We start from the raw sequence: 23,236 nt of genomic DNA, 5'->3' as shown, positions 1-23,236 counted from the left end.
GAGATCGTCCAGAACAATTGCACATTTTAGGCACAAATATTAATATTTGATTTGGGAGAATGTTTCCAATTCAACTATTTTGGCCTACACTCTGCAATTGTGACATAGTTGAATCTCATCCAATTATTTCATTACACAATACAGGCTCTTTAACGCCTATAAACACACGACCACATCCCACTCAATCTAGGTTTTCTGTTCTCTAACACAAAACCCAAGATCATTAATGGTTCCTCAAGGATGAATGCTATGATTGTGCCTCAGCTAACATCCTAGGGCTGTTGTTGAGTCAAGATACAGCTAAGCGAAGCAAGATGGACAGGAAGTAAAAGAAAAGGTAAGCACAGAACGTAACCTGGCAACTTGTTTTAATCCTTGATATGCTAAGCCAAGCTCCCCATCTTCATTCAGATACCCCCAGTCCTCAGTCTTTCTAGAAAGAAAGGGCAGAGAAAAATAGGAAAAGAAAAGGGTTGGCAAGAAAGAAGACAAGAAAAATTCAGAGCAGAATACAGAGAGCAAAGTTTAGGAACGACAGGAGGCAAGGGTCACAAGGAGAGTCAGAAGGCAGGTTCTACATTAAATAGCCTTTTATACAAGTTAACTGCAAGAGCAGTTTGTTTTATAGGAGGACATTATAAAACTGGAAATAGTGCAGAAACAATGTAACATGTGGAAAAATAAATGCCAGCATTGTGATGCAAGACAATGTAGATGCTATTGTACTCTGAAATACAGAAACACAGGAATATTGTGCAAACGTTGCAAGTAATGTTCAGTTCATAAGTGTCATGCTGTTCCAGGTATATTATCATTGAATTTATTATTGAGGATTACTTTATTTCCACCTAATTTAGGTAAAACAGAAGCGTTTTTGTTTTTCTTTCTTTTAGTTGCACAAACACAGGGATTTGGGGAGAAAATAAATCGTAAACACCATTTTCTATGCCTTTTTTATTGACAAAATGAATTGAACTATAGATTATTTTTTCTTTAGCATTCAGCCTTTTAGACTTCAATTCTCTAACTGTTCAAAGACCACGAGCTTTAGAACTCATAGGGATCTTTCCCTTAATATCAATGTTTGGTACACTGCTGATTGGCTAGAACTGATGCAGTACAATTACTGGACTCATTATGAAAGGCCAGCTCTATCCTGAAAACTATCAAACTCAGTCCTCCTTGGTAATGGGCAATATAATGGGCAGTATCAAATCACTAATTTCTGAAAATGAAGGGTTTTCTTATATTTCAATGCTCCTTAGGCCAGGGTTAGGCAAACGTCAGCATTGCAGATGTTGTGGACAATGCTTTGCCAGCATTTGGATATTAGAGCATCATGGGAGATGTAGTCCATTACTTCTGGAGTGATAAATTAGATCTCCTCCAGCTCTGTAGCTTCTGGATATACAGTATAAGCAATACATGCATTCATATATAACAATGCATGCTATAAATGGGGCACAGTATGTCTGACATGTGGTTACCTGTTTGTTTCACAGACGCCATGATAAGCCTCAATAGCATCATCTTGATCCATTTCACGATTGCTGTTAGCCCAGCTTGCTTCTGAATCCTGTATGAAAAGAAATCACCTTGGTATTAAGTAACAATATTGAAAACTAGACTTCTTCTTGCTTTTGTGTTTCAAGTGTTTCAAGTGTCTCAACGTAACATCTACATTACAATTTAACACTGTCCAACCATACAACCATTGATCAATTTCTTTTTTTACCAGTCTATTCATGCTTGTCTTGTGAATAGTTAGAAGATAAGACCTAAGTGGCCAACCCAGGCAAAACCTTATGCACCCAACATTAAACTTAATAAAATGACAAAAAGTGTACCTCAACGGACAACAAAAGTGAATGGCCTCCAAAATGAAAAAAAAAAAAAACATGAAAATATTACTTATCACAACCTTATTTAGACTTGATACATAGAAAAATAAAATGAATTAATAGTGATAATAAGGTAAATGTTAAATAACATATACAGTGGAAAATTCCATAACATATTAGGGGGATATTCCTATGTGTGAACTAACTCAGTTACTGCGGTATCTAAAGGGCTTGTAATCTGAATTTAGTAGTCTCTAAATACATCTACTTATTGAATAGGTTAATAAGAGTTGAACTCCACATATCATTGGACATGAAATATTTATAATTGGGAAACACAGTAATACAGGCAACGTCTACATTGTCTATTTATCTGAAACATTTGTAATTATTTTTTCAGTCATTATCACAAGAACTGGTCTTGTAGTAAATAGTTTCTCCATTTTTGTTTTTTAACCAAGTGCCCCTCGAAACCAGGTTTGTCCAGCTTAATTCCCTTGATATAATAATTTGGGGAACAGATGGAAATTTTTCTAAAAAGCAGTAGAAGAGAATGATATTTACCACACTTTTTTCTGCCTCCTTTTGCTGAGACGCATTTACAATTTGACTTCGCAGAATGAGAACCTCTTCCTTTCGTACCTCCAGCTCTTCATTGGCGGTTTTTAGCTGGTTCAGCAGTAAAGTATACCCGCTGGACTCATCATTCGAGTTAGTCTCACTTGCACCATCTGCAAGGGCCTTCCGAAGCTCATTCAAGTCGTTTTTAAGTTTCTTATTTTCTGATTCCAGTTCCTGCCTCTGTATAGTGATTGAAGATAGGAAGAGAATTTAACACAATAAAAAACGAAGGTTGTATTCAGTAAAATTGCTTGAATGAGAACATTTCAAGAGAAAGACATTAAAATGTCTCCTCAAGCAATAGGAATATAAAGGTGTCTTCTGACATTTCACTCGTTTAGTGGTAGATATTGACCTCTGTAACCCAAATGGTAACACTCAGCCACATCATTTCACAACATAATACATACATCTCACAGTGACATGACGTTAACCTAAAACCAGGTATGACATATTAGGCACTCAGGCTAACAGGGCCGTGCAAGGTTCCTGTCGCCCAAAGCAGAGATCCTCATGAATGTAACTAGATTCTCTCAAAAGTTTATAAACTAAACTCCGAACTACACTGAAGAGACATTTAGGGAAAGGAGATGCACCAGGGAGATATTTAGTAAGATCATACATCATACATACAATCAACCATGCACACACAGCCCAATAAATACATCAATACACATAGTGCCTAATACATACATCAATAGACATACTGCCTAAAACATACACTTTACATTGAATTTCTCATCTATCGCTGGGATAATGTATTCAATGCATTTGTAGGGATTTAATTTATAATAATGGTGGGATTTAATTTACATTACCGTGAACTTGTCTGACAGTTTCACTTTAAGTTACAAAACAAAAAAAAGCGGTATCATATATAATTATATTAATATATATTATAAATATAATTTAATATATAAAGAGCTATTTACACACACACTCACTGACACATGCATAACATAATATCACTTAAACACAAACTCACACCAGAGTTACATTTACTCACAGTTTATTTACACACACAAAGACAGCAATTCAAAACACACACACAAAATAATCAGTCCCCCTAATCCTCCAGGTGGGCGATAAGAGTGCTGTGACTGGAGGAGAAGGGGACTAGCTTCCAGAGGCAGGAAGTTGCTCCTGTTTCTGATGGGGGAGTAAATTTAAAAAGTAAAGCCAAAGAAGCTATACTGAAAGCAGTGGACTTGGGGAATTTTAGACCAGATTGGCTATTTTGGATTTAAATTTGAAATTCACTTTGAATTCTCACTTTATTGAATAACTGAGATCGATCTCCCTCAATTTAGATAATGACACCTCAATATATCCCAAAACAAACCATCTGTACATAATGAGTTCCCTCAATGCAGTCTGTGACAGATGGTGACAGATGCAGTTTCTCTGAACAGTTCACATGTATATTTATAGCCATGAAAAGTTAACTTTTAAGAAATAATTTGCCATTGCCAGTACGTCCTCAGATGGCCCATTTCTGCAGTTCTCAATAGTTGAATGTACATTTCGATATATATATATATAACGCAGCTCATGGGAACTATCTCAAGAACAGCTGCTTTCCACAGAGCAGCAAGCTGTTAAAAATAAACAATATATGCCTTCAATAAACACATAGACAACAAATTCCTTCTATCCACAAAATCGTGAATTATTTAAAATAAGGCCTAAACATTCCAGCTTTCAAAGTAAAAAAGGAGTCCCAATACTCAAAACGTCTTATTAGTCGCATTCATAAAAAGATCTGAAACCTCTCAGACTTACAGCGACTACACTTCTATCACAGAGTCTAATCAGTTGCTATCAATCTGTGTGACCTTCGTAACGAGAAGAGAGAAAGCCTCAGCTCCTTCTAGACAGTTACTTAGGTTCTACATAACTAACGATGCCCTTTGAAAACTCCCAGGAGGAAGCATGGACAGATTAATATGGCTCCCAGAATGGATGTGATGGAAACGTGAAGAGAATATATTTGATTCTAATTAAATAACCCAATAAAAAGGTGTGGGCACTAGCAGCCAGATCCAAAGCCTACAGGCAGTTTAACCATGAGAGATGCAGGAGGAAGACCAAGGCTTTTTAAAATCCCAAAGAGTTTAACCCCCGGGAAGCCAAGACTTTGATGTGTCTCAGATGTCAAGTTTGAAAAACCAGCATAAAACCTACCTATGTTTTATGTTAGATTGCAACGAAACTACTCATCAATATTTAAAGGTAGTTTATTAGACACATTTTATGATAGTGGGAAATGATCAAAGTCATTAAAGGTATCATATCACAAATATTGTCTTGATGCGTTTTCTGGACATGGGTGACATGCGTTATGAGAGTCATGGTCAATGCAAGTTAATTTACCAGCGTACCCCCACTACCCCCACTACCCCATGTCTGAATTACATTTGTTCCAATGTTGGAAGGAGTAACGCAAGTAGTTTTATATGTTTTATTGAATAAAGTAATGCTTTGCTATCTTTTACTTCTCGCAACTTTGGCAGAAAGACAATATCATAATCATTGGCCATTACTCCCAGAGTGGTAATTCACTTGCAAATTGTAGGCTAAAGTAGCCAATGCAAAAAATAAATAAATACAACAGATATCCTATCAACTAACTCCACATTTTTCTGTAAAAAAAAGCCATGTTTTAATGTTGCTAGATAAACTTAAAATGATTTAATAATTTTGGATAAACGTTTAAAATGATTAATTTTTTACATAAAAAATATATAACAAAATATTAATGTATCAAAAAAATGAAAATACAAAATTGCATCTAAAGAGTTATAAAAGCACTCTAAAATTAGAAATAAATTTTTGTATTCCTAACGTTGATTCTATATGTACAAGAAGGGAAGTGTATGCAAATGTGTGACATTAAAAGTGTGTAACCGCTCTGTCAAATATTGATGTTAGATTATATTCTACTGCTTCATTTACCTTCAAATTGTTGTACGCAATATCAGTATCACGGTCTGCATTAATCTCTGCTACTGTTTCTATAGCCTGTAAAGGAGGAAAACACAATTAAGATGAAAGAATTTAATGGTTAAAACAGAATTATTTATATATTGTAAAAAAGTAAAAAAATGTTCATCAAGGTTAATCTTTATATTACACAAGGGATTTAATCAAGAATAAGGTTGAAAAATAAAAAGTATTTCCATTGTTGTCTCAAAAGTACAAAAAACCCCATATATTTTCCAGAATCATCAATTTGTGATCTAAATGTTACTGACATCATTTGTATAGCTTGTTTTGCATCAACTAAATGGCTCCTTGAGTTAAGGATGACTTCCACACTTGTCACTGTGTGACTGATCTTCCTCATCGAAGGCTTTTAATAACTGATAGTCTTCACGTTCGGTGACATTATGCACAGCATGGTGCCGCTGAACGTTGTATACACTTCTCGTAGAGAAGCACTGGATCACACATTCAGACTTACATGTAAATGGTACTAAAAACCCATGTTGCATCAATATACCTAGGGAGTTACCATAGTGAATATGAGAAGTTACCTTTTTTGGTTATGCTTTGTTTGGTTTACATCTGGACGGAAACTTCCAATTTCAAGTCCTACGCTACTAGCCAGACTTTAAAAGTTACTCACCGCTGCAAGCCTGAAGGGTCCATGTTGGACTCATCAAGGGTGAATGTCTCCTAGCAAGAGCTACATTTTCACTCATCAATGGCTAGTGGAAATTTTGAGCATTGCTATAGCTATTGTTGCCGCCTTAAGTGTTTGAGTGCAGGGCTAGTTTCCGTGTTTGTATTCTAAATAATTTGTCTTTACTTTTAGCTTTCACAGTTGTAGTTCAGTGACTATATCCTATTTTCTACTTTCTTTACCTGTTATTCTCCCTGCTCTCCTCATTGTATAACAGACAGGCCTCATCATAGCAGGGAAGGTAGAAAACCTGAATATATATAACAGCTAACTACAGGGATCATGTTTCGTGGAATATACCTGGGATTTTTTATTTTCTTGCTGTTCCTTCTTATCCAGTTGATTTTGTAGCTTCTTTCTCTCTAACTCGAGCTCTCTCACTCTTTTCTGTAGTTTGAGGAATAGTGTCATATCCAGAGCGGCTTTCTCCAGCCCTGCCTCCTGCAGTAATACAAACACACACATACACTATAAACAGACAGACAGACAACCATCAAGAAACTGCCCCATGATCAGCAAGTGAACCAGCAAACTATTGTATCTAAGGTACAGTAGTATTATGTTCACAGACTCGAGTTCAATAGCAAGGTTCCATTGACATCCATTTGAACGTTCTGCTCAAATTACTGGAAGGGATTCCAATCAGACATGAGCTGGTCCCATGTGGTGACTGAGTTACAAGGTGCATTTTAACTTGCACCAATCATTACCTCCACCTCCATTATAACATCCTCAGTATCCCCGATCTCAGACGTGGAGATAGATGGGTAATTCGAGTCTGATTCCAGACTGCTCTGGTTCGATGGATTCCTCCTATGTCCTGGTGCTTGCTGCTAAATGTAAAAAAAAAAGAGAAGTTCTTCAGGAAATTCTGCTCGATATCGAAAATGAACTTGTTCAAATGGACTGCATATAAAAAGTACCAATATTACAGGCAATGAAAGGCCTACCCTCCACCTAACCTCATTACTCTACAGGTAGAGGCAGTGTTATTCAAGCTGTGAGGGTTGTCAGGTGGGTTATAGTGAGGATCACTCCATGCATGTGGGTGCATCAACAACTCTTAGCATCGAAATGGTTAACACACGGTAAATAACGCATTCCGCAATGCACACGTGTGCCTGACATGACTCTCAATACTCAGCCTCTGAGCTTCTCAGCTCTGCATAAACCCTGAGAAGGTGGGTGCTCGCAAACAGAGTAGCATAACCTAGAACACAAATCAATATTTCACCCAGAACCTACATATCTTCTTATACATGTATAAGATGTATCGTGCAATAAATTTCTTTCAAACACCTCCCACAAGTGAGGAGCCAATTTACACATTTTCAGTTGCCACTTTAATGTTAATGAACAACGTGGTTTTCCTATTCTAGTTTATATTTCCAGTAACAATATATTATACTCTATTATGTTATATGCATAATATACAGATTAGCAGAGGTATATGATATATGTCTCTTTAACTAACTCGCTAACTCATGCTATTAAACTTTTTTGCTCTCCCTAAGTTAAAAAGGTAATCCCGACAATGCTTACTGTGCCTGGAGAGGTATTGACTATTCCTCACCGACAAAGCCTAACAAGGCTGGAACAATGGTCTGGGGGTTTGGATCTAGACTGAGTGGGATCAGTCTGATATGCAAATGGCTTAGGTTCTATCTGTAATGGTACAAGATGAGCTAAAACCAACTTGAGATCTGTGTGGGGACCCACCGAAGGGCAAGCTATTTGAGCAGTTGTCGGTTCTCACTATCCACTTGCACCTTGTTTTTTTCCTCTACGTAACTAAATTGTTTGTGTGTCCTAGTACAAGGAGATTAGTGCTATCCTTAGTCAGGCATTAATTATTATTATTATTATTATTATTATTATTATTAATAATAATAAAGCGCCAACAAGTTCTGTAGCACTGTACAATGGGTGGACTAACAGACAAGTATTTGTAACCAGACAAGTTGGACACACAGGAACAGAGGGATTGAGGGCCATGCTCAATGAGCTTAAATGCTAGAGTGAGTGGGGTATAGTGACACAAAAGGTAAGGGTGGGGTAGAAAAGTAGATTGGTAGGATAGTGTTCATTGAGGGCTTCTAGTTTTGTTTCAATGACAGTTTCAGGAGAGGAATCAGGGTGCCGGGAGGGAAAGCTGTTCACAGTTTAATTGATATGCTTTCCAAAACAAGTAAGTTTTCAAAGATTTTTTGAAGGAGTGGAGATTGGGTGGAAGTCTAACAGAGAGGGGAAGGGCGTTTCATAGGAATGGTGCAGCCCTAGAGAAGTCTTTAAGGTGAGCGTCAGAGGTAGGAGTAGGAACAGAGGTTAGACTTAGGTCTCCGGCAGAGCGTAGGGGCCTAGATGGGACATATTTGTGTATTAGTGAGAATAAGTAGGTCAGAGCAGCATTGTGTAGAGATTTGTAAGCAAGTATCAGGATCTTAAATTGAGTCCTATATCTTACGGGAAGCCAATGTAGGGACTGACAAAGGGGGGAGGCGTGGGAGGTATGGGTAGACAGGAGGATGAGCCTTGACGCCGCATTCAGTATACACTGTAACGGGGCAAGTTGGGAACACGTAAGACCACTTGGATGCGGATTACAGTAGTCAAGGCGAGAGAGGACAGCGGCCTGGACAAGCACCCTAGCCGTATCAGGCGTTAAATAGGGTCGGATGCATGCAATATTTTTAAAATGGAAGCGGCAAGATTTGGTGATTGATTGGACATGAGGGGTGAAGGAGAGGTCTGAGTCAACTAGAACACCTAGGCAGCGAGCCTTAGAGGTAGAGCGGGTGGCAGCGCCATTGACTTGGAGGGTCACAGACAAGGGAGTAGCAACACTTGAGGGAGGGAAGACCAGAAGTTCTGTTTTGGACAGGTTCAGTTTAAAGAAAATGAGCAGCCATCCAGCTGGAAATAGCAGAGAGGCAGTCAGAGACACTAGTCAAGAGGGGTGGTGAGAAATCAGGGGAGGACAGATAAATGTTCATGTCATCCGCATAGAAATTATACTGGAAGTCGAAGGAGCTGATGAGTTGACCAAGTGTAGTGTAGATTGAGACCCTTGGGGAACACCAACAGAGAGGGATTGGGGAGAAGAGGCAGAGCTCAAGAAAGAAACACTGAAAGAGCGCTGGGAAAGGTAGGAAGAGCACCAGGAGAGAGCGGTATCTCGTAGACTGAGATTATGGAGGATGAGAAGAAGCTGTTGATGATCAACAGTGTCAAACGCAGCAGAAAGGTCGAGGAGAATTAGGATAGAGTAGTCTATTAATTAAAGTCTATCATTAGTCAGGTACTAATTTACCTCCACAAAGATGTGTAATGTGTAGCTAACACTACTAACTAATAAGTCCTAAGATGATATTTTCTTTCTTTGCATCTCATTTTTACTGCTGCCCCCCTACGCCTATTAGGACTTAACGAATACGCTGATGTCATCATGAATGCCCCCAGTTAAGGGATAAGAGATAAAAGATACACCCACAATTATAAAGCACAACGTAAACATAATAAGGGCAGGTGGTTTCCATACCTTGATGATGGTCACCTCCTCTTTCAGGTTGTCATATCGCTGCTCCAGCCTTGTATACTCCTTGACGAGGTTCTGGTGACGAGACCTCTCCTCCTCAAGCTCTTTTTGCGCGGTTTCCTTAACTACGCTTTGAGAAGACTCATCTTAAAAGACAAGGAAAAGTACATTTGAAAAAAAAATGACATTATTTCCACTATTTCTCGGGATTGTATTGTTTTTGGAAAACAAATTTTGATTCTTGCTTCAGAAAGTGTATAGAGGAGAAAGAGACACACAAGGGAGAATAATAAGGTTTTGACCACACTTACCGGTCATAGTCTACTAGTTTGAGGAAACCTGGAGGGTTATACATTCACTCTAATTATTAATATGTAACTAATAGATAAGCAAATCAAAGCCAAGTTCCTTCCAGTGGATTGTATAAAACAAAGTTACTCTGATATTAAATTCACATCTCCAAACTATATAGCTTAGCTGCAGCTTACATTATGAACTAAATTGATACATGACATACCTTGTAGAATTAAGAAGGTTTATGATGGTGATGATGATGTTTATGATATGCCATGGTGAAACTGGGAAAATATGTTAATCAAAACATAAAAAAGTACTTGCAATCAATCACCTTAGGTGCAGGTATCTGGGTCACCTCTAAAGACCCACAATATAATAATAGAAAATACCAAAATGATACTGCACTTAATTTTATAGCAAAATAAAAAAAGGTTGGTTTATTTACACAACATAGAAGTATAGGAAAGAGTGCTAATCTATCCTTTGTAAAGATATATATATATATATCGTAATATACATAACTAGTCCACCATATTTAAAGTGCAAAACATTACTTGAATTGCTTAGTGCCAAATCACCAGAAGTATTTATAGATTAGCACGCTTTCCTATACTTCTATGTTGTGTCAATAAACCAACCTTTTTCTATAAAATTGAGTGCAGTATCATTTTGGTATTTTCTATGAAAATATGTTATTACCTGTAGTTCCAAAATGTACTCACAGGGGGCAGCAATGTCTAATAAAGCTATCCTATCAGAGCCAGGATGCTCTAGTAGTGAGTAATAGTTGTAGTTAGAATGTTAAGGAAAATAAACAGATTTTATATTTGTTATAATTCCTTAAAAATATCATAAGCATTTCTGCTGCTAAGACAATGGAGTCTAATTGACCACATTGACCGATGTATTCACCTTCTGAACGCAAAATGATTTTACTGTTGAGTTCTTCTTTTTCTTCTTTTAAGTGAGCATTCTCATCTTCCAGGTCTGATATTCGCTAGAGATAAAAACAAGCAACGTTGAAACACTCAGTCTATAAAAGGAACAGTCTCAGAAGATCAAGCATTCGGTTGGATAGGGTACTTAGCGGCTGTGTCAGACTTAGGAAATACATTCCCATTTATTAAAAGGAAAAAAAAAATTTCTAACTGACCAAAGCCCCAGCTTACAGAGCTATTCACTAAAGTGAGAATTCAAGGTGAATTTTACATTTAAAGAAACATTTTAGTGTCAGAAATATATAGCTTTATTCCTAACACTAAAGTGTTCCCCTGCCCTCCCCAGCAATGGCAAATAGAGGGTTAAAAACCCTTTTTACACTCTCCTTATTCCAGTGTCTCCACCTCCTCCAATGTCAGGGCCAAGCAGTGGCGGATCCGGGGGGGGGGGGGGACGGGGCAATTGCCTCCCCAGATTAGAGTGCAGCACGATGAGAGGGCTTCCGATGGTGCTGCTTCGCTGTTACCCTGTAGATAGAAGCGCATTGGCAGCACCAGTCACCACCTCCTCGCAATCGGCTCCACCCCTGTTTAGGCACCGCCCCTTACACTGATCCTTTCCCCAGAGGCTGCTGGAAGGAAGTGTGGGCTGGCCTTAGGGGTGTGCGAGCTGTGCGGTCGCACAGGGCGCCATGGAGCAGGGGCGCCCTGTGGCCGACACAGCTCGCACATGGCCGGCTGACAGGGGAGCTTAAGCAGAGTCTATTAAAAAAAAAGAAAGAAAATCGCGGCAGAGGGGGCAGGGCTTACCAAGCGGCAGGGGCGGAGCTTATCGCGAGGCAGACGCGGGGCTAATACCTCCCGAAGCCCCTGCTGCACAGGAAAAGGGAAGGAGTCCCTGCTTCCCCATCAGCCAACTGCATCCACTGGAAAGAGGTAAGTGTGTGTGTGTGACTGTCTGTCTGTGTGTGTGACTGCCTGTCTGTGTGTGTGTGACTGTGACTGCCTGCTTGTGTGTGTGACTGCCTGTGTGTGTGTGTGTGTGTGTGTGACTGTCTGACTGCCTGTTTGTGTCTGTCTGTGTGTAACTGTCTGTCTGTGTGTGTGACTGTGTGTGTGTGACTGCCTGCCTGTGTGTGTGTGTGTGTGACTGCCTGTCTGTGTGTGTGTGTGTGACTGCCTGTCTGTGTGTGACTGCCTGTCTGTGTGTGTATGTGACTGTCTGTCTGTGTGTGTGTCAGGATATTTATATCGGCAGACATTTTGTGCTATGATAGAAATTAAAATGTAAGAAACACAAAATTTCTATCCTTTCTGTAAAACAAACACTTTGCCAGAAGCTAAGGAATGTATTATATAAACAAACCGAGTGATACAATGAGTCTAACAGAGAAGGGGGATGGAATACTCTTCTTAATGTTAGCTTCACACAAGAAAGCCAGACATCAGTGACCAGATAAGACTTAGTAATTAATTTTACTTTCTAAATTTCACAAGATTTCCATTGTAGTGAAAGGTGAGACTAAGTTTACGAACTGTCATATTAGAAATTATGGCAGGAATTGGAGACACATAGTCTGAAGAAAGCCCAAAGAAACTCTTTTGAACTGACAGAAAACTTAAATTATGAATAACCATAAAGATAAGCTAAATTACGTCAAAATAGCCACCAGGAAAAGTTAACTCTTTCCTGTATAGGTATGTTTAGTGGGACGAGACTGCCCTCTATAGACCAAATACTTAAATTGTTATCTGGAAGGTAACCACACACCCAGTGTTTCTATTGGTCTATCACCTAGTGGATTTTTCCTTTAAAAGTTAAGACAAAGGGAAGAGAGAGATATGCAGAGAAAGCAAGAGAGTGAGCAGTCGGGGGCAAAGAGTTGGAAGCAGGCTAAGTCAGGAGACAGAGAAAGAGACCCATGACATTCAAATTCCTGAGAATACCTACTAATCTGGTGAAAATATCTACTCAACTGGTAATTATACTGGCTTCATTTAATTAATCTAAATTAATTAAAATTTTCTAATAGCATGATATATGACTGGATAAATCACGATTAGATTTCGATATTTAGAAATCTTAGTTACTAAAGAATATATAATTATGACATCCCAATCTGCAGATGGGAAAAGATCAATTATGTATTTAATGTGACATATCACATGTTAGCATATTGTGATATTTATCCAGGTGTATTGATTTGCTCTAAAATAAGATAAAATATCTGTTTAGGCAAGTTAAAATTCTGCTTATAGAACATGGTAGATTAATCTTATTGGATGGTTCCAGGAAATGACTAATGAGCTGCTATAAATGTTATGAGCTGCATATTCACTTACAGACACACACACACACATTCACTCACAGACACACACACATTCACTTAGGCATACACACTCACAGACACACACACACACACACACACACACACATTTCCACTAACACTCACAAACTAATATTTTTTTAATTTTATTTTAAATCCACCCAGCCTCCCTGGGAGAGCTGGAGTGGATTTCTTACCTGCACTCCAGTGTGGCTGCTGAGCAGGCAGACAGGGGGCGCACAGGCTGAGCAGGCAGCGCTTAGTGTTGCCGGGAGCCAGACTGAGGTCATATTCCAGCTCCCGGCTTCATTATGCGGCGCGGAAGGGAGCTGAGCATGAAGAGCTCAGATGAGTATGCTCCTTCGCTGCCTGCTGCCAGCCTCAGGGGGGCTCAAAAGTGGCCAGCCGGCCAGCTCTTGAGCCCTCCAGGACGCGAGGCAAGCAAGGGATCTGCCTGGGCATTTTGGGGCGGCTTTTTTGCCGCCCCCTGCAAAGTGCCACCCAAGGCAGATGCCTTGTTTGCCTCGCGATACACACGTCCCAGGTGCCTGTGTGTGTTACTACATTCAGGCAACTTGGTGGGGGGTGGGGCGCCGTGAAGACTTTTCGCACAGGGCACCTAATTGCCTAAGGCCGGCCCTGTCAGCACCCACTGGGGGTGCAGGCAAAACAGCACATCTCCTACCAGAGCAACAGGAAACAGGCTTCCCCCCTCCCTGACCCAAGGTAAGCCTCAGGGTGGGGGGCATACACAATTTCTTTCTGCAGCCCCTAATACACCCCTTACCATCCACTGGAGCCCTAACCTCCCCTAATAAAGCCCCTGTCTCTTTACTACACTCCTAACCCCCCACTACAGCCCCTAACACTCCTACTAAAGCCCCTTACTCCTTACTACACCCCTAACTCCCCATTACAGCCCCTAACACTCCTACTAAAGCCCCTTTCTGACTTACTACACCCCTAAATCTCCACTACAGCCCCTAACCCCCTACTAAAGCCCCTTACTTTTACTGCAGCCCCTAACCTCCCCTACTAAAGTCTCTTACTACACCCCTAATTGCCCCACTACAGCCCCTAACCTCCCTTCTAAAGCCCCTTACTCCACATCTAAACCCCCACTACTGCCCCTAACACCCCTATTAAACCCCCTTACACCTTACTACACCCCAAACCCCCACTACAGCCTGTAACCCCCTACTAAAGCCCCTTACTTTTTACTACATCCCCTACTAAAGCCCCTTACTACACACCTAACCCCCCACTACAGCCCCTTACGTTCCTTACACCTTACTACAGCCCCTAACCTCCTCTACTAAAGCCCCTTACTACAGCCCCTAACCTCCTCTACTAAAGCCCCTTACTACAGCCCCTAACCTCCTCTACTAAAGCCCCTTACTACAGCCCCTAACTTCCTCTACTAAAGCCCCTGACTACAGCCCTTGACCTTCCCTACTAAAGCCCCTTACTTCTTACTACGGCCCTTAACAACCCTACTACAGCCCCTTACACCCCTACTAATGCCCCTTACTTCAGCCCCTAACTACAATTCTTACCCCCACTACAGTCCCTATCCCCCACTACAGCCGCTATCCCCCCCACTACAGCCCCTGTCCCCCTAAAGAGCTACTAGCCCATAACTTCTCAATTACAGCCACTGTTTCCCCATTACAGCCCATTTCACCCCACTACAGTCCACTACCAGTGCCCCTCCAGAATTTAAGCTCTAGATTCACCCCTGGGGCCAAGGGGGAATTGCAATAGACCTTCCCTATAAGAAAGCATTGCATTTGGAAGACAGCCACTAGAGGCAGTCTTAACCATGCAATATAAAGGGGACAATGGAAAAGTGCACCTAGACCACTTCAATGAGATTAAGTGGTGTTGGTGCTTATAATGTTAAGTCAGCTATGCTTTCAGTTCTACTACTTTGGCCTTAAATTGGAAATTCCCTTAGAATTTCACTTTGAATTCTCACTTTAGAAAACAACCCTGATGGTATTTCAAAAGACATGTAATCATTCTTTCACCTTGCTTAGGGCCAGCAACTCCCCATCCTGCTGCCCACTGCATGTATTGTGTCTGAGCAGACCGTGGTAGTGGATCTTTTGTATCATCTGCCCGGTCTGACAGGAACCTGCTCACTGAGAGCACTGAACAGCTTCCTGTCAGATTGGGTAGAGGAAACCAAAGAACCTATACCGCAGGCCACCCAAACACGCTACATGAAGGTACATGAGACACACAGAGAGCTGCGAGGGACAAATAGACATACAGAGGGCTAGGGGACAAAGAGACACACAGAAGGGCTAGGGGTAAAGAGAGACAGAGTGTCTGTGGCTGGGGGAACAAAGAGATGCGCTAAAGGGGAAAAAGAGACATACAGGGAAGCCAGGGGGACAAAGACACACAGCAGAGGCTGGGGCACAAAAGATATACAGAAAGGGTACAAATAGACATACAGGGGGACTAGGGGGACAAAGAGATACACAGAGGGGCTGGGGGGACAAAGAGATACACAGAGAGGCTGGGGGGACAAAGAGACATACAGGGGGACCAGGGGGACAAAGAGATACACAGAGGGGCTGGGGGGACAAAGAGAAACACCGAGGGGCTGGGGGGCAGATAGTAGTTTCAAGTTTTATGCTTAAATTATTTTAAAAAAATCAATTTTTTTTTTAAATCGAAGTTGGATGTTTTGTACTATTTAACTTCACACAAAAAAAGAATGTATTGGTACAAACATTTAAGGCAAATTAGCAAAATTAGAGACATAAATTGACATTTGTTCAGGTAAGGTATAAACATAAACACACAGTATAAGTATAGCTAAGAAACAGGTCATTTGTTATTTAAAAGTGCAACTCATCACTTATCAGCTATTCCTCAAAACCTGGGAACCATGGGAAGATTACACCAACCGCTGAAAACCCCGGACACACACGGCCAAAACAGTTAACCCCGGTCATCCGACGTGCAAACAACGAGACATGCTGTCATATCCACAATACTTAAAACCAAAAACTCTGCCAGACAGCGTGTGACCCCACTGTGATTGATGGCTTTTGCACAAGCCACCAAGTGTAACAACAACACTGTATGTACTACCTACTAACTATCCAACCTTCCTTTCTGTAACCCAACCTATGCAAACAGTTAGTAATTTGGCTTCTGCGGAAGCCCTCTCTATTGATATACTACCTGTCTGACGGTGCAAAAAAAAAAAGAATAAAAAATAAAAAAGTGCAACTCATGACTGAAACAAAGTTTTGAAAGGTTTATTAACGAGCTTATTGTCTATGTTATGTCCTGATACCCAATTGGTTGTAGAACAACCTCTGTGCTTCGTATCTACATTCCTTGTCTATTGAAGTGCACTCATTGTAAGATTTTTAAGATGGGCAGTGATGCTGCTCGGGAGATTGCAAGGGAAGCCAGTCCTACTGGTACGTTGTAGCATGTTAATAATGATTTATAGCACGGCTGGTTACCATGGTTAATTAATACAAAGTTCAAAGAACTTTCAAGAGAATAAATCATGTGTGTTTAGATATATATATATATATAATTACAGACTTCAAACTATAATACTTACCTCATTGTAATTAATTAGATTGGTAGCTTGACAATGTTTGGAAAGTAATGGTTCTAAAGTAATTGTGCACAGGGGGGTGGGGGGTGGGGGGGGGGGTCATCCAGGCGTTTGAGATGGAAATGCATTTTGTTTTTGGGACATTAAATATATATTCTGCAATGCAATTTCTTGCCAGATATACGTATGCAGAAATAATAGCCTTCAGCAATAGGGCAAATTTATCCATAGGAAAGCATTGAATCCTAACTTTAAAAAGTAATTTACTGGAAGGCTTTGTTTTTTTTTTTTTTTTTTGGCTTTGGGTTTTTATGTATCCTGTAATGGTGTAATCCTTCAGCTGGTGAGACCGTATATAAAGTTCCACTAATCGAGCGCTGTGTGTAAGACTGTCTATCTTAGTCTGGCTGACATTACATAGTGATATAGGGCTAGGTAACTTTCGGCACTTCTGGTGTTGTTCCTGAAAAAGTGAGTGAGACTCTGAGCCAGTGAAGCCACTCCTGGATTGTTATCACTTGAAAACAGTTGCCTGGACAGCCCGTGGTTCTATACTAAGAACAGAATTTGGGATCTTTTTTAAAAGGGAAGAGAGAGATTGTGAACAATGTGGTCCTTGGGATATGTGGACTAAAGTGGAGGAAGAGTCAGGCCATTCTTTGGATTTGAGCAGGTTTTGAAGCCTAATGCATATCTAATATATTGGTTCCTTCCATACAGCTTAATTTTCACTAGATAATATAATACCTTCTGAAGTGCTATTAATTAGAGAAGGTGTTTTTGCAAAGACCACAGATGGCGACTGCAACACTTCCAGTTTGCATAAAATGATGGTATGTATCACTCCCAATGTTTCCTCCAATTATTGGTGATGGTGCTGGAGGATAGGGTGCTGGAGCATAGGGCCCCTGTTTCACCAAACCACCCTCACTTACACACACAATAAAATAGAGATGTTTTGATTTTCTTCAGAGAAACACTACAGATATTCCAGTTATTTAAGCATTTAGGAATATACAATGTATAAATGAATTTAATTTCTGTTCAAATTGATCACTTTTTAAAAAATAACGCAGGGTGATATATTATTATATATAATATATGATAGGCTATTACATGCTATTACAAGTTGTAATTAAATACACTGTTCAAGGCTCATGGATGCACGTGGGGAGTGAAAGCTAGTCCACCTGCTCCAATCACACAGAAGGGCAATTGTAGCTCAAATTGCTGAAAAGCGTAATGCTGGCCATGATAGTAAGGTGTCAGAACATCGCAATTTTTAAGCAGGATTATGCACCCTGCTACACTGCAAAAATTGTTCAGGATTGGATTTAGGAACATGACAGAGCCTTGGCCTCCAAATTCCCCAGATCTCAATCAGATTCAGTATCCATGAGATGTGCTAGAACAAGACATCTGATCCATGCAGGTCCACACCTTGAAACTTGCAGGATCTGCTGCTAATGTCTTGGTGCCAGATACCACAGGACACATTCAGAGGTCTTGTTGAGCCCATACCTCAAAGCATATAAGCTGTTTTGGCAGCACGAGGGAGACCTAAACAATATTAGGCAGGTGGCTTTAATGTTTTGGCTGATCGGTGTATATAACACTTTGTATAATGTATACAATTGAATTTATGACTAGACAAAAACACATTTAGTGCTAAACATTGCCTTGTTACTTTGATGTCGCAATAAAGCCACCATAACACAAAATGGCTGTATACTCCACTTCCAGTGCAATGGCCAAATGGGGCAATGAAAGTTATTTTTTGCTGACCTGAAACTGTTCCTCGTAGCCGCCACCATCGTCTTCCGGCCGGTCCCCTTCAGCTGCTGGTACTTTATCGGCCAGGAGCAAATATCAGTGCTGTATTTGTAGCCATGGTCCCATGCACAAAACTGTGGCATCTTCCAGAGACTGAGCCTTTTTCCCCATCAGCCGTAAGATGTATATACTATTGCTATATACTGCTCTGTCTATTTGCTAATTAGTTAGATATGCTTTTCCATCAACATGTTAAAATAAGTCTCTGTGTTTGAGACCAGTTTCAGATTTATAGTTGAGATGTCTTTAAGAACAGCATGATCACTATCCTCTGATCCTTGCTGTGGATTTACTTACAGTCGCTTCTAGATTAACCGCTGTTGCTGGGCAGGAGAATAAAGGCTTTCATTGTTGACAATGTGTGGCTCTGAGGAATGCAGGACGGCAAGAATGAAGAAATCTTCTGAACACGTTTAGGTGTTTATTCACTAAATAGTAATTGGATAACCAAATTGGGACAATCAAATTGCAACAGTTAACCCATAATAGAAAACCTGGTAACATAGTTGGGTTGAAGAACTTTTCCAACTCTACTAATGTGATCTAAACTTGGAACTCTAGAACAAAGAAGTTCTCAGTTTTTCTTTATTCCCTTTATCAACATTTTAACAGAACATTCCACACCATGAATGCACCTCAGTTTGCTAGACGGAGTTCTAGGATAATTGCAATGCCAGCAGCATGTCTTATTCATGTTTGTTGTTGAAGTTGCATTCTGTTAGAGACAGAGGGCGCCAGTATACAGCAGAAGTGAGCTGGTCTCATAGGAGAACACTGCTTCTACAACCCAAGACTCTGAGACTTCGTTCTAACTCTACCCCTGCCCCATTCAAGCACAAACTTTGCAAATGACCCACCACAAAATAAGGTGGTTGTCTTAGTCTATAGACAATGGTCTTACCTGGATGGATGCTGTAATAGTATTTGCTTGATGTTTATTTGACATACCTGTTGTAGTTGCTGCTTTTCGCTGGTGTATGTATCCTCTATGATCTTCCTTTCATCCAAGGTCTTAGCAAGTTCAGCTTTCAGACTCTCTATCTCCTCCTGTAACACGGCGAGCTGGTTGTCATCCGGCCGGCTCTGCCGTTGTTTCTCCAGTTCTTTCTGTAGCTTTTCCACCTCCACTGCATGCGTTAAGGCTGTGGTTGCTAGCTGCTCTTTTATCTCCTTATAGTCTTTGTTCTAGACAAAAACACAGACAGGGCTCATTACAAACAGGAAAGACTCAGAGTGGCAAATCATGTTTAGCTACCGCTGTGATTTGCAGGACAATGTACACCTCTGAATGTACCTATCGCATGTACCACAAAACACGTAGACTGTCCTGCCCTTACGGAATAATAATTTCCACCTACAAATATAATGCTGAGCAGAAATCCAATAATTTCCAAGTTTTTAATAAAAAAATTAATGGAATGACAACAAAAATTATATCAGAGTATTCTATTAAAAAAACTATGATATGTTTACAACTACAGTTATTATATAACTAATATATTATCTGAACATACTTGAAATAATAAAAACCATTCCTAATGAACATTGATAACTCACAATATCTCGGTTTGCCATGTTCAGAAATTAGTTAGCTATTGGGTTGTGAAAAATTTCAGTGACGACAATTGTGCTTTAAACTAAAGGGACACTATAATCACCAAAACAACTTTCGCTTAATAGAGCAGTTTTTTATGTATAGATCATGCCTCTGAAGTTTTGCTGCTTAATTCACTGCCATTTAGGAGTTAAATCCCTTTTGTTTCTGTTTATGCAGCCCTAGCCACACCTCCCCTGGCTGTGACTGACACAACCTGCATGAAAACAAAATGGTTTTATATTTAATCAAATGTAACTTTAAAAGTGTTTTGCCTCCTGCTCTATAAATTGAACTTTAATTACATTTATGAGATCTGCAGGGTCTAACAAGCTATTAACAGAGCAGGGAATAACACATTCTAAACAGAATGTGCAATAAATGTTACAGGAAGTGTTTAGGGAGGCTGTGTTAGTCACATGCAGGTACCCAGGGCTGCATAAACAATGTGATATAACACCCAAACATCAGATAATTAAACATTGAGATTGCAGGGACATGATCTATACACCAAATCTTCTTCAATAATCAAAAGTTATTTTGGTGACTATACTGTCCGTTTAATTCTTAAAAGGGCACTTTCAAATCATTGATGTCTCAGCAAGGACAAGTATTGGAGCGGATTGGCCTATCTAGCCTATCAATGCATTATCAGTGAGGTTACATGGGGGTTTTGCTATGGATGCCATCTGCAGACCCAAAACAGTCTGACACAAAAACACTCTGCCCTTAGACTTTTGGCAGCATAACTACTACAGTAAACTGTGATGGTTATGGTGTTAGAATGCTGCTTTAAGTGGTGAAGGTTGAAAAGCTAAAAGTTAAAAATAATTCTCCTGCGTATAAGAGGCTCCGCTAAATGCTTTATGAGTAACAAAATAACCAAGCTCAAAGCACTATCACGTAAGCACAGTTTGTGGGTCATGGTTAAATAGTATATTTTCGCCTTTCCGGTTTTTCTAAAAAATTGCTTGATTGCTTTACTGACATTTTGAAAAGAAAGGCATCTCTTTTCTGTCTCATCCTGAAAGCAGTAATGGTCTTCTGATAGCTGGGGGCAATGTATTGTGTATTGTTTAATGCTTAAAAATAGTCACAGGTAAAAGAAACAGGAGACTCAGCAGGATAAAAGGATTGCGCAGCATTGCAGTCTCTGTATGAGACAGGTATACCCTGCGTGTCTGACAGCAGTCCTTTGCTATGCTGCCATCCTAATGTGCGTTCCCCATTAAACATTACACTACAGGCTTTTTTTTTTTTTTTTTTTTTACCAATATCTTCTTTTATATTTGTTTTGCTGTGGGATTTAATACCTCCGCTAGTGGAGTGATTACAGAAAATTGGGAATATAAATATACTGTAAAACTTTTGTGGCTCATTAAACAGCACACAGAAGACGAGCATAAAAAAACAAAAACAAAAATAGAACTGAAACAACAAATGTTCAATAGTCTGAGCTACTTAAAGGGACACTATAGTCACCTGAACAACTTTAGCTTAATGAAGCAGTTTTGGTGTATAGATCATGCCCCTGCAGCCTCACTGCTCAATCCTCTGCCATTTAGGAGTTAAATCCCTTTGTTTATGAACCCTAGTCACACCTCCCTGCATGTGACTTGCACAGCCTTCCATAAACACTTCCTGTAAAGAGAGCCCTATTTAGGCTTTCTTTATTGCAAGTTCTGTTTAATTAAGATTTTCTTATCCCCTGCTATGTTAATAGCTTGCTAGACCCTGCAAGAGCCTCCTGTATGTGATTATAGTTCAATTTAGAGATTGAGATACAATTATTTAAGTTAAATTACATCTGTTTGAAAGTGAAACCAGTTTATTTTTTTTTCATGCAGGCTCTGTCAATCATAGCCAGGGCAGGTGTGGCTAGGGCTGCATAAACAGAAACAAAGTGATTTAACTCCTAAATAACAGTGAATTGAGCAGTGAAATTGCAGGAATGATCTATACATTAAAACTGCTTTATTTAGCTAAAGTAATTTAGGTGACTATAGTGTTCCTTTAAGGTTAAATTTATTCTTCCCAAAACCATCATTAATTTTATTAAGACTTCCTTCTGCCAGTGAGCCCAAAAGGGAAACAGATTAAGAACCGATTGGGGGTCCCAGGACGCCAACTCTAGATGGACCATACAAACAGAAAACTAGAGTCTTTAAACACCACTGCCTATTCATTATTGTGATATTAGTTATATAAATAGCTCTCTTGTATTATTGTTATTAGCTCTCTGGGATGCTAGAATAAGATACAATAAATAATTTTTTTTTTTTTATTATCAATGTAAATACGTATAAGTTGGAAAAAATAATATAATATCTAAACTTCGTATACAATTTCCAAACAGCCAAACAATAAGTAAATAACGATATAGTATTATTATCCCCAGGGATGGAACCCTTTAATATGACTGCTTCTAGAAATAGGTTTCCACGGATAATTAACACCTGTCCTCTCCGTCAGCGCAAAACATGATCTTTGATGGGGAATACTATGTGCTGTGTGTAAAGACAAAAGGAAGGAGTCAAAGGTTTGCATTATATTAATCGATGTGCCTTGATGAACCATTGAGATGTGTTTTTCGAATACTCCGTAACCACCCTGGGCAAAGAGCAAATTGTGGGACAAAAAAAACAAACTGGGAAAATTCTTCAAGTGAGTTTTTCCAGTTTTCTTTGTCTAAGGATCTGCAACTCCTTAGTGATTTCCTGGTTATTCACAATGTATGGAATTACTATAACAGTATATGATTTAATTAGCGTGAATTTTACAATTTATTTTCTGCACTTGGCTATTTACGGAATTAACCCTGTTGTCTTTTAAACTGAATTCTGCCATAAAGAGCCATCTGTGTTTAACGATATAAGCTTTGTAAAGAGTGAGCGGGTGGGAAGGTTCAGGAGATATCAATTACTGAGCCTGGGAGAAGAATCTCTCTATAGCGTTGTCTCCTTTGTGCGCCCA

General features: G+C 39.7%; 1 protein-coding gene across 3 annotated transcripts in view; it reads right to left on the bottom strand.

The window, feature by feature from the left end:
* Nucleotides 1-23,236, bottom strand: part of MYO5B (myosin VB) — a 203,947-nt gene that overhangs the window by 16,537 nt on the left and 164,174 nt on the right. The window contains exons 22-30 of one of the 3 annotated variants that reach the window (XM_063453852.1): nucleotides 19,618-19,854; nucleotides 10,892-10,976; nucleotides 9,686-9,828; nucleotides 6,858-6,977; nucleotides 6,448-6,588; nucleotides 5,418-5,483; nucleotides 2,406-2,642; nucleotides 1,488-1,576; nucleotides 356-433 (exon numbers count right to left, since the gene is read on the bottom strand). In XM_063453852.1, coding sequence (XP_063309922.1) covers nucleotides 356-433; nucleotides 1,488-1,576; nucleotides 2,406-2,642; nucleotides 5,418-5,483; nucleotides 6,448-6,588; nucleotides 6,858-6,977; nucleotides 9,686-9,828; nucleotides 10,892-10,976; nucleotides 19,618-19,854 — 1,196 coding nt within the window. Of the gene's footprint in view, nucleotides 1-355; nucleotides 434-1,487; nucleotides 1,577-2,405; nucleotides 2,643-5,417; nucleotides 5,484-6,447; nucleotides 6,589-6,857; nucleotides 6,981-9,685; nucleotides 9,829-10,891; nucleotides 10,977-19,617; nucleotides 19,855-23,236 lie in introns of all 3 variants that reach the window. The other 2 variants (XM_063453850.1, XM_063453851.1) reach the window with 2 other exon arrangements.

Source organism: Pelobates fuscus, chromosome 5 (genome assembly GCF_036172605.1).
Source record: "Pelobates fuscus isolate aPelFus1 chromosome 5, aPelFus1.pri, whole genome shotgun sequence".
NCBI classification, from domain to species: domain Eukaryota; kingdom Metazoa; phylum Chordata; class Amphibia; order Anura; family Pelobatidae; genus Pelobates; species Pelobates fuscus.
This window is presented reverse-complemented; position numbering and strand designations above follow the sequence as displayed.